Raw genomic sequence first — 12,810 nt, 5'->3', positions numbered from 1 at the left:
TGACATAAGATAAATTAGCAGGAGACAAACAGATTTTCCCATGTACATCGGAGCCCCCATAGGAAAATGAAGATCCAAAGAAGTGGCAAAACCTAAATGCTTGTGTAGTGGGTTGAACAAAAAGTAGCAATTGTGGAAAAGTAAAATGTATGAAGAGGCTAAAGGAAGGTAAGTTATTTTAACAAGGACCATTTGTACAGGTTTTTCTCCACCTCCACTCATCTCTGGTAGCAAGAATGTTTCTTCTCTCCTTGTACAGGGAGGGCATCTTTCACATGGAAGTTTTCTACCTTCAGTGATACTTCTTTTTTCCTGATGCAGGAAGGGCAGTGTCTCTTTTGCATCTGCTGATTTTCAAGTGCCTTTAGCTCAAAATAATCTTATGCCAAAATGGCATATTTTGTGGTGGCATATTCTGCCACACTTCACTATCATAAACAGTACATATACTCTCAAAGATTACTACTACTACTACTACTACTACTACTACTACTACTACTACTACTACTACTACTGCTACTGCTACTACTAGTCCATCCCCTGCCTAAGTCCTGTTATTTATACTGTACTATCCCTTACAGTATTTCATACATCTATCTCCTTTCCCATTACCACTGTATTCAAGGTTTCTCATTCTTTGCTTGCACTGTTCACTGATCTTGCCTCCTTGAGTGTATCCACACCACTATGAAAAGTGTATTTTTTTAAATTGATTATGCCATGTTGCTGCTAAAAATGTATGTTTGTGTTTCTCCTATTACTAATGAGTAGAGCCCAACTTTTTATGCTGGAGAGCAAAGGCCTTTTTCCTTGAAGTCTTTGTTTCCAGCACCATCTACAATTCCATAGAGAATATAAATACACAGAACTCTCTTAAAGTGTGTTTTCAAACACTTTCTTTTGTCTAGAATGACTTTTCCTTTCATCTGCAAGTTTCTGCTTATCCTCAAAGACCCAATACCTTTCTTGGAAAAGCTTTTTTCTACTGTAGAGGCCAAATTATCTACTTCTGTCTCTTTGCTGCTTTAGTGCCTTTTTATACTTTTGATTTTTATACCCACTTTTTATAGCTATTATTTATTCGTGTGACTTTAGTTCTCATTAGTCTTCCAGCTTTCAGTCTTTTTTTCTAATGTTTGTTTCACTATAATCAAGGTTTCCAGATAAGCAAGGTTCCAGATAAGCAAGGTTTTATCAAGGTAAAGCCAGGGCCTGGTCAATCATACTGTATTCTTTCTATGGAAAAAATGTATTGACTGAAGAAAGATGTAATCATGAATTCTAGAAAAGAGTCAGCCAAAGATGAATACCTCATTGATAGATTAATGAATACATTTAGAATGAAAGTTGATTGAAGTGTCTACTAGTGCCAGTTAGTGTGCCAGGCACTGGATATAGGCAGAGCTAACAACATAGACATAGTCCCTGTTCTTCCTGAGCTAACAGCTAAGCAGCAAAGACAGTTAAATACACTAGAGCAATGTGTAGTACTGTGATAAGGCTAGGCATCAAACTGATCAGCATGGAAGGAAGTGATGTTTATCTTAAGCCCTAAGGAGTGAACAGAATATAGCCAGGGAAGATGCTTTATGCAAAAGGACTAACATAAACAAAGACTTGAAGAGCATTTGAAAGAAATTCACTAGGGCTAGCATACTGAGTGTGCAGTGTGTGTGTGGCGGGGGGTGGGGGGGAGGTCAGGTGACAGGCCCAAGGGGCAGCTTGTATCTTATTTACTGAACCATTTAAGCAGCAGAATATGATAACCAGATCTGAGTTTTTGAAGGATTTATTTTACTGCTTTAATATGGAGAATGGGTAACAGGGCAAAACTAGAGGCAGAGAAATCAGTGGGAGGCTATTACAGTAATTGAAGAAACATAGTAAGAGTGACTTGAATTATGATGACAGTGGAGATGGAGGGAAATAATGGGATTTGGAGCAAATGTAGTACTTCCAGTTTAAGGACTATCTTCAATCTAGTATCTGGACTGAGAGACAGTAGAAAGATACTACACTAGTGTTTAATCTGATATCTTGCCTAATTGGTTCTGTCTGGAATCTTGTTAGAAGTGCCCAATCTCAAGCCCTGCTCTTGACCTACTTACTACATTAGATTCTGCATTATACAAAGAACCCAAAGAAAGGTACCATAGGTACCTTAAGTTGAAGAAATATTAGTTTACATTCACATACTTCTTGTTTTATTATCATAACTAACATTTGAATCTAAGCCTTCAAATTCAGATTCTCTGGAATTGCTTTCATCTAAATATATACAGCTTTTTGTAATTCACATTTAGTATCTTGGACTCCTTAGCACCTTTGGTTAGCGTTTTAGGGTTTTGAGTGCATTTAGTTAAATGGTTTTTTTCCTCAGTCAAATACTATATAAATAAGAATTAAAACATCCTGTCTTCAAAATTAGGTGTAAGCTTTGTACAAATAACTTTTTTGGTCCTCATTAATAATGATTCTTTACTAAGCATGCACAATTCATACCATTAGCCTTCATCTTTGAAATATCTGTATTTATGCTGAAAATTTTCCTAGTTTTTTACTTTTAATTATGTTACCCAAAGTACAACAGGCAATATTCTACATACATATTTGTTTTTCTGTATTATGTCATAGGGTGACTTTCCTGAAGATATGGAAAGCAATTATTAGGGATCCATATTTCACATTTAATTTAAAATTCAGTAATATATGGTCTCAAAAACTTTTTCTGAAAATCATTTGTCAAGGAAACCCCATTTGAGTAGTGTTAAAATAAAGGAATGAAAAATGCATCTTAAGTTTAAGAAAATACAATATTTAGAAAGCAGTTTCCATAGATGAATTAGGTGAAAGAGAGTGAGAGGAGAGGAAAACAGAAACTGCTAGGAGTTCATAAACTTTACCCAATCAATAGGTGTCTTCCTTCAGATTTGCCAGCTTCTGTTTAAGCTTTGATTTACTGGGTAAGAATCTGATGAGTGTTTTTAAATTCTGATCATTGTTTGTCTGTTGATATTCAAACTAGGACATTTAAAACAACACCACAGCTGAGGACTTTTAAATGAACATCGGTAACAAACATCAAAATGTTTAAAATGTATTTATGTTTTCACACTGCCATGAGAAAGTAGAAAAACCTTTAAAGTTTAAAAGCATTTCAGTATTCCAATTATCCTCTCAATTTTGCACCATTTTTAAAACTCACTGTTCTCTTCCACCTTCACTTTTTATATACTGTGCTTTTTCACTTTCTGAATGTGCTGGGCTTTCCATGACTTTACAAATTCTGTTCCATCACTTAAAATGTTCATTGTTCTCCACTCTTCATTTCCTATCCTCTGCATCACATTGACTGGTAGAATTCTACTCATCATAGGGGTTTCAGGTTAAACATAACTCCCTCCAAATAATGTCCCCTAGGTCCTTGGAATACGTTAGATTCCCTGTTTATGCTATGAAAAGCACCCTGTAATTTTTCTTCATTTCAATTTGTGCATTATTAAACCTTCTATATGCAATTGTTGCTTAAGGTTGTCCTCCCTGCTAAACTATGAGTGTTATGTGAAAAGAGATACTGAATTTTGTTTGCTGATGTATCCTCCATGCTTAGCACAATGCTTGGTACATAGGACATTCTCATTTTATTTGATGTCTTGACAAACAAGACGTCTTCACATCCCCCATATTACATAGAATTCAAATTTTGCAAACAACTGTTAATTGATTTCTAAATTCAATATCTGAAATTAATTCCATTTTAATTTAATGTCAGCTATTTATTGTTATACTACATTTCTGTATTTGGTAATATATTTAAATGCAGAATATAGTATGTAGCATTAATGCCCAAGTTAGTAACTTTTAAAATAGTTTCTCCATACTTTAAGCAGTGACATTTTTGAGTCTAAATGTGAGATTTTCCTAATAAAAAGGTGAGGAAATTTTATGATATTTTTGAAAATTTACTCAAAAAAGTACACAGGTCTCATTTAAAGCACTAAAACGCAGCAAGTTTTTAGAGAAAATGAGATTTCTGTTTGCAGCAATATGGCATACAAGGTATTAAAAAATGTAAAAAACTCCTGCAACAAATCAAAAAAAAATAATAAATATTTATCACTGATATCACAGGAAATTAAAAGAAATCCCTAAAGGCCAAAAGAAGAGGAAGCAGAAACTCAAGAGTATTATGCTTGCCTGAAGCAGCAGCTGCCCCGAGAGATTGTTGATATTAGAAACTAAGGCCTTGAGAGGTTTCCCCCCTCATGTTTTTTCATCAGGCTTTATTGTGTTATAATTTACATACAATAAAATTCACCAGTTTCAGTCATACATTCATGTAACCACCACCATATTTAAGATATAGAACATGCATCTTCGCAGTCATTCCTCTGATACCAAACCAGGCACGTTCTGCCCATCCTGCAGTAAGCCAATCACTGAGACAATGAGTCTTGCAGTGGAGAAAACATTTTATTCATGAGGCAGCCTTGTGAGGAGGTGGGAGAACACCCCTTAAATTCTCCTCCTTGAAGTTAGGGTATTAGGGATATTTGTGGGATAAAGAACAAGGCAGTCCAAGGCATGGAAAAAAGTGATTGGTGGTAAGGAAAAGTGAGGTAATTGCTGATCTGTGCAAGTGCAGTTAAGCTTCATGGCTTTTCATAGGATGCATGTTCGCAAAATGGTGTCACTGGCACAATCTGAGGCTGAAATTTTTGGCCTTTTGATGTCAAAAGGGCACTCATTGGACATTGATGCAGGTCAGTTGGAGGGTCAGCGGAGTCAGTCAGCTTGAACTGGACAAGAGCTGATCCTAATTTCCTGAAAATCAACCATTACTATGGTGACCTGTACATCAGAGATGTTACGTATAAGGAAACTAGTGGAAGTTTAGTTATATATTGCTTAGTTGCATGACTTTTAGCTATGTAGATTTTAAAATCAACTAGAAGCAAGTGACTACAAACAAGGCAAATTAAGTTTGACAGGCCTAATTAGGTTAGCCCTGGGTTTCACCTCGTTCTTCAGCAACCACTGATTTGCATTCCATCATTTTAATGTTGCTGTTGCTAGAGTTTTATATTAATATCATCATACCATATTTAGTCTTTTGTGTCTGGCTTCTTCCATGTAGCATAATGCTTCTGAGATTCATCCATGTTGTTGTATGTAGTAGTTCATTCCTTTATATGGCCAATGAATATTTCAGTATGCTAACATACCGCAATTTCATCAGCTGATGGACATTGTGATATGTCCAGTTTGGAGAAAGCTGCTATGAACACTGGAACATGTGTCTCTAGACACATGTTTTTACTTCTCTTGGGTAAAAACCTAGGAGTGGGATGGCTGGGTCAAATAGTAAAGTTATGTTTAAGTTTATAAAAAACTGCCAAACTATTTTCCAAAGCGACTGGTCCATTTGTTTTTCTTGCGAGTAATGTATGAGAGTTTCAATTGCTCTGCATCCTTACCAACACTTGATTTTGTCAGTCTTCTGGTGGATGTGTGTGGTGTAAGGCCAAAAGTTAAGGCACAATGTTATGTACTGTCTTGACATCTGGTAAAACTGAGAGGGTCTCAAATGGCCTAACCAGAGGATCCCCTCCTCACTCTCCTTCCATGGATAAGGTACCCTAGCCAAACCACCACTCCTTAACAGAGGGACCACTTACCCCTGAGTAGCAGGGTTTCAGTTCCATGCCAGCTGTAAGATTATTCCAAGAAACCAATCACATATTCCTGTGGGAACCAGGGGATGTCTCACCCTCTTCATATTACAAAGTCTGCCTCCCGCATCTCTCAGCTGTTCTCTGTTCCCAATTTCAACCCCCATAGAGCATGCAGTGTCCTCTCCTACAAGCTGTGAGTACATGTGACTAATAAGCTGTTCTCAGTTTCATCTGCCTGGTGCTGGGTTTTGTGTTGGGCCTTCCCATAACCCTAGGTGGGAATTCCTCCCTCACCAATATGGTGAATAGGGGGTGATTAAAACAGTGTGTAATGGTCTCTCATGGTAGTTTTAGCTTACATTCCTCTAAAATATTGAGCATAATGTATTTATTTGCCATTAGTATATCTTCTTTGGTGAAGAGTCTATTCAAAGTTATTCCCTATTGTATTTAGGTTGTTTGTCTTCCTATTGGGTTGTAAAGGGCCTCTGTTGAACAGTTTTGCGAAGATTTCCCCTCACTCTCTGGTTTCGCATTTATTTCCTTAACCGTGTTTTTTAAGGAGAAGTTTTAAATTTTTATAACATCCTTTTATAAATTTATTCATTACTGAGAGAGGGGTATAGCCATGTACAATCACTCATGCCTGTAGTTCCAGCACTTTGGGAGGCTGAGGTAGGACAATCATTTGAGACCAGAAGTTCAAGACCAGCCTGGTCAATATAGCAAGATCCTGTCTCTACAATTTTTTTTTTTTTTAATTAGCCAAGCGTGGTGGTATGCACCTGTGGTCTTAACTACTCAAGAGGCTGAGGTGGGAAGGTAACTTGAGCCCAGGAGACTGTGGCTTCAGTGAGCTATGAATATATCACTGCACTCCAGTCTGAGTGACAGAGCAAGACCCTGTCTCTAAAAAAGAAAAAGAGAGGTGTTGAAGTCTCCGACTAGAATTGTAGATGAAGACTAAAAAACAAAATTTTATTTTTTCTTTCAGTTCTGTCATGTATTTTTAAACCTGTTATTAAATGCATAAACATTTAGGACTGCTATTTCTTCATTATAAAGAGACTTATTTCTTACTATGAGTTGGCCTTCTTTATCTTTGGTAATATTCTCTCCTGATATCTATGTTGTCTGAGATAGCCATTCCAGCTTTCTTTGAGGAAGTGTTACTACAGTATTTATTTCCCGTCTTTTTACTTTTAATGTATCTGAGTGTGTGTATTTAAAGTGGGTTTCCTGAACATAACATAATTTGGTCTTGCCCTTGTATCCAGTCTAAAAATCTCTTGAATGTTTACATTATTTACATTTAACTTGATTATTGATATGGTTGGGTTCAGATCTACCACCTTCTTATATTTGTTTTCTGTTTTTATCATTTGTTCTTAGCTGCTTTTTTGCCTGTTTTCCTGAATTATTTTTCACTGGGTATTTTTAAATATTTATTATTTTTCTTGGCTTATGAAGTATACTCTGTGTGTGTGTATGTGTGTGTGTGTGTGTGTGTGTGTGTGTGTCTGTGTGTGTCTGTGTGTTTGCTCCAAGATTTGCAGTATATATATTTAACTTACTATAAGCTACTGTCAAATATTATGCTACTTATTTTTCAGTATATGTATTTAACTTAGTATAGGCTACCTTCAAATATTTATACTACTTATTTTAAGTATAACGTAAGAGCCTTACGATAAAATACTTTTCTTTCTCTCTGCACCTGCCAAGACTTTTTTGTCAAACATTGACTTCTACATATGTTATAAACTGCAAAACATTATTATTACTTTTGCTGTAAGCAATCCATCATCTTTTTAAAAGGTTTAAATCATTTTTAAAAAGTCTTTTATATGTGCCAATCCATTTACCATTTCCAGTGCTATTTATTCTTTCATGTAGATCCACATTTCTTCTTGATATAACTTTCCTTCTGCCTGAAGGGTTTCCTTTAACTTTTCTTGTAATGCCAGTTGCTGGTGATGATTTCTGGAAAAATATTTATTTTACCTTCATTTTCAAATGAAGGATGCAATTTTAGGTGAATAGGGATTTTTGGGGTTTTTTTTGTTTGTTGTTTTTCATTATTTTCAGTAATTTAAAGATGCCCCTCCATGGTCTTTTGGTTTGCATTGTTTCTGATGAGAAATCTACTGTTATTTTTATCTTTGTTTCTTTATGGAATCTGTCTTTTACTTTGTCTGCTTTGCTACCTTTGAGATTTCTCATTACCACTGATTTTCAGCAATTAGAAGAGCTATGTAGAAAAAACAAAATAAACTACAGACAGCTTTTTAGAATTAATAGAATTTGGCACATTTTTAGATATGAGATCAATATATCAAAACCAATTTTACTTCTAGATAGGAGCCATAAGTGGAGATTTACATATATATATGTAGATATATCTACATATATATCAGTAGTACGTGTGAATTTGTGTTTGTATATACACATATAAATATATATATATATAGAGAGAGAGAGAACAGATAATAAATGGTACCTAAAAACAAATGTAATAAAATATGTGCATGAACTTTATGTAGAAAATTATGAAACATATAAATTAAAAACAAAACATTAAAGAAACCTAAATAAATGGATAGACATACCATCTTCATGTTAGGAAAACTCGTTACAGATTAATTCTTACCCAGATTATACTTTTAATTCAAGTAAACTCAGAGTCTTGACAGTTTTTTTTCCCCCAGCGTCTAAGATTATACATATTAAAAAAGAGAAAAACACAAAAGGTAGCTAAGACAACTTTGAGGAAGAAAAACAGGGTGGGGGATTTGTCTTATATTTAAAATTATTTCTAAATTGTAGCAATTATAACAATAATTAAAATTTTTATAGCAATTTTTGTAGTGTAAGGGCGACAAATAGGCTAATTGAAGAGTAGAGAAGCCTCAAACAGACTCTACATAAATATAATGTATGACAAATACTACGTTACTGACTATAATGCGGAATGGATGGATTATTCAGTAAAGAGTTCTAGGAATACCTGGCTGTTTGTATGGGGGTGTGTGTGATGAATGTAGTCTTGTTTCATACCATTCACAATCATTTTCAGGTAGATTAAAGATGAAAATGGGAAGAAAATGAAAGTGAGGACTGTAAACAGTAATATCAATACCACCCACAAGCTAAATCTGCATTTTAAAAACTTTACAGGTGATTATATGAATATTAAAGTTGGAAAAACACTGGTAAAGGAGATTTATCTTTATAACTTTGGATGGGAAAATAGTTTTTAAAAAACACAAAATGCACAAACCATAAGAGAAAAAATAAATTTCATATTAAAATTGAATACTTCAACTACTAACTACAAGATGGCCTTTTCCCAGAAGTTGTCCCAAATATGTGTCAGAAAGCTTAACTTAAACTGGCTTAAGCATGAAAGGGGATCGATTGGCTCATTAATCTGATGACCAAGGGGGAACTGTAGACATTCCAGAACCTAGCAATTCCACCAAGAAGTAGGAAAAGGAGAAAACAGCTAAGTTGTGGCCATGTGGCCATTCCAATCCCAAAGGGCTGACTGGTTAGATAAGGTAAAGAAAGGAAGAGGGTATTTTTGTTTTGAGTAAATGATGGTTACCTAGAATGTTGGCAGTGGTCCAGAAGATAACTCAATATAGATAAGGAAGTTTTGCTAGTTTTTCTAAGAAAGGGATTTTTTTTTTTCCATTTCCACAGTAACTCTCAGAAGAGACTGGAATTGATACAGTGATTTGTACCTGAATGAAAAGCTGCCTCATAGAAACCCAAGAGGAAGCCAATATTTCGAACAGTATAATTGTAAGACAGTGTTTGAAATGCTGGAGGAAACTTCAGTCAAAGCCAGGACTTTTCAGTTGCATGAGGCATTGTTATTACAGTCTTACGGTGTATCCAGAAAATTGTCTGTAATTTTTAGGAGCAACTCAAACTTCTTTCTTTCATTTGTTTTCCTCTTGGCAAAGAATCTCAATAAATATGATTTTTTTAACCACAATACTTTGACATATATAAAAGATATTGTTAATTTACAACTCAGGCTAATTAAATTCTGCATAGAAGGTATCAATTATGTTTAACTTTTCAAGCCTAAATCATCCTTTAACAATATAAATTAAAATAGGTTTCTATTCTGAAGTTACATAGAAAAACTTATGATAAACCATTAGCATTTAAGATTACTGTGTACAAGAGTAATGGCAATGATACTTTTCCCTTTTTTTTTTTTTTACTTTTAAGACAGAGTCTCTCTCTGTCACCCAGGCAGGAGTACAGTGACACAATCATAGCTCATTGCAACCTAGAACTCCTTGGCTCAAGCAATCCTCTCATAGCAGCCACGTGAGTAGCCAGAACTACAGATGTGTGCCACTGCACCTGTATTTTTTTTTTATTGGTATTTTTTCAGAGTGGGGATCTCACTATGTTGCCCAGGCTAGTCTCAGACTCCTGGCCTCAAGCAGTCTTCCTGCCTCATCCTCTGAAAGTGTTGAGATTACAGGCATGAGCCACCAGGCTGGCCCTATACTTTTCCATTTTATTAGGAAGGTTATTCAAGATGAATAGGAAAGTATCACGGGAAAGCCCTTTGCTCAAACACAGGCACACACACAGACACACGCAGACACACACACACACTCATTTTAATAAGAGTTAATTATAATAATTTTTAGAAAAGTTGTTAGCCCTTTCCCTCTTAGTGCAGTTTTAGCTGATTTTACATTGTAAATGTTAAGGAAACGTGTTTTTAAATTGTTTTGATATGCCTTCAAAGTTATAAAAGTTATAAAGTTGTCAGTGTTGAAATATATTTGGTACTTTAGCATTATCTTGCTTCCAGGATAATGTTCTCACACTTTATAGCTTTAAGAATGTACTTTACTCATGGGAACTAAAAATGTTATGCTTTGAGAAACCAAAGGGGAAAAGTTCAAAAGGTACTTCATAACTTTTTTTTTAGGTTTAGAGAAAGGATAAGACTGTTTGGATTATGTTGTTCTCTAATTTAGTAAAAAAAAAAAATTAATGAATATATGTTAACCTTCAGGCTATCATCATTCTTTCTCAAGATAGATTTATGGTAAAAATAGACTACTGAACTGTCTTCTCAAATTTTTAAAGATGAGTTTGGATGAGTTGCAAATAACATCCTCTACCCTTAGGTCAAAAAGAATATGTAAACCAAAATATTTTAGATAGGAATACTTACTACAGTTTCAACTTTCATACTTCTTATTAAAATGATTGTATAAGAAAATACAATATTTTTAATGTTTTTGTTCAGAATATGTTCTGAATTTGTAACACATGTTCATTTTTTAATTGTTCAAAGTAACACACATTCATTTTATTGTCATTAAAATTTTCTTTAAAAGTCAAAGATTGAGTTGTACCCAGAAATAAACTTTGTTAATATTTTGATGTATCTTATTTTTTCTATCTATATGTATATTTATGTAGATTTTGTGTTTATTAAAAATGACGATTGGCTGGGTGCAGTGGCTCAGTCCTGTAATCCCAGCACTTTGGGAGGCCGAAGTGGGTGGACCACCTGAGGTCAGGAGTTCAAGACCAGCCTGGCCAACATGGCAAAACCCTGTCTCTACTAAAAATACAAAAATTAGCCAGGCATGGTGGTGCATGCCTGTAATCCCAGCTACTAGTGGGGCTGAGGCAGGAGGATTGTTTGAACCTGAGAGATGGAGGTTGCAGTGAGTCGAGATCATGCCACTACACTCCAGCCTAGGCAACAGAGCAAGACGTCATCTCAAAAAAAAAACAAAATTATGTGGTACATGTAATTTTTATTCTTTCGTGGAAATCATGAATATTTTCCATATCATTAAATATATTTTCAAATGCAAAATATGGATTTTAATAACTACAAAATATTCTTTCCTAGTTCAACAAACATTTAATCTTCAATGTGCCAGGCATAACACCATAATCTTTTTTATTATAACATGTGTTTTTTTTAATTAAAAAGAAACATTTCAAAACATTTTCTTAATATACTTCTCTCCAGGGATCATGCCAAGTATGCACATGAAAGCCTGTTTCTCTTTGATCAAGGGAACTAGAGGCAACTCAAGAATCTAATAGTCAGGGGTTCTCAGAATTCATTCTCAACCTCTTCATTAATCTACTAAAAATATTTACCATAATCTTTTAAATCATTTTCCTATTGCATATTTTGCTGGTTTATAAAGTTCCTTAATATAAAAAGTACCATTGGTAAACATATGTACATGTAAATCTTTGATGATATGTATTATTACTTTCTTAGGATGTGCTTTCAGGATATGCAGTGGTTAAGGCACTTGATATCTATTGATGGCTTTACATCCATAAAAGGTATACTTTTCTATAGGAATTGTTGTTTAAGTGTATGCTCATCACAGTGGAGTATTTTCATTTTTAATTAGTACATAAATTATGTTATCTCATAATTATATTTATTACAATTTTAAATTAAAGTAAGACAATTGCATAGATTTCTTATTGCCATAATTCCTCACCATTGAGGAAAAAAAAATCTCTGAACATTTAGCTGTTTGTTCTGGTATCTAACAACATATTTCTAAATAATATGATTGTCATTTCTCTTTGTTTGCTTGGTCTTCTTTAGGCATTATTTTCAGAGTACCTATTATGGGAGAGGAGGAAATATTAATAGCACTCGGACACTGCTCTAATTCCTATCTACCCATTCTGCCAATGTATTCAGATCGTATTTTAATGTATAATTTTGTGTTTCCTTTCTAGAATTTTCTTGCATGGAGTGCTCCATCCTTTTGTTCTAGTCTCAGCTGGCTGCTCCATGGGCATACTTCATACCTTTCATCACAGCACTTTGCTTGGCCTCTCTCCTGCATGTAATCTCTGTTTCTTGGATCCTGTGCTTACCTTTTCCTGCTGTACTCTGATGTTTCAGTGAAGCTCATCCACGAAGTCCAGAATTCTGCCTGGAACCAGCTTCCTCTTCAGCTCCAGCTCTTTTAGTGGGTACATCCAAACCGATGACTTTTTCCTTCCTGCTACATGGGTAACACTTAATTGTTCGTCTAATTTCTATTTTCCAGAAATTTCTCAAAATGTCTGCTGATAGCCCCTCACTCATATTTTTCAT

General features: G+C 34.8%; 1 protein-coding gene across 6 annotated transcripts in view; it reads left to right on the top strand.

Annotated features, from left to right (window-relative positions):
• Nucleotides 1-12,560, top strand: part of CEP44 (centrosomal protein 44) — a 60,843-nt gene extending 48,283 nt beyond the window's left edge. For all 6 annotated transcript variants that reach the window (XM_030919226.1, XM_030919212.1, XM_030919231.1 and 3 more), the window contains exon 10: nucleotides 12,447-12,560. In XM_030919226.1, coding sequence (XP_030775086.1) covers nucleotides 12,447-12,560 — 114 coding nt within the window. The remainder of the gene's footprint in view (nucleotides 1-12,446) is intronic.
• Nucleotides 12,561-12,810: the final 250 nt, after the last annotated feature.

Source organism: Rhinopithecus roxellana, chromosome 2 (genome assembly GCF_007565055.1).
Source record: "Rhinopithecus roxellana isolate Shanxi Qingling chromosome 2, ASM756505v1, whole genome shotgun sequence".
Taxonomy (NCBI): domain Eukaryota; kingdom Metazoa; phylum Chordata; class Mammalia; order Primates; family Cercopithecidae; genus Rhinopithecus; species Rhinopithecus roxellana.
Note: the sequence above shows the minus strand (reverse complement) of the source record. Positions and strands in the feature narration are given on the sequence as shown.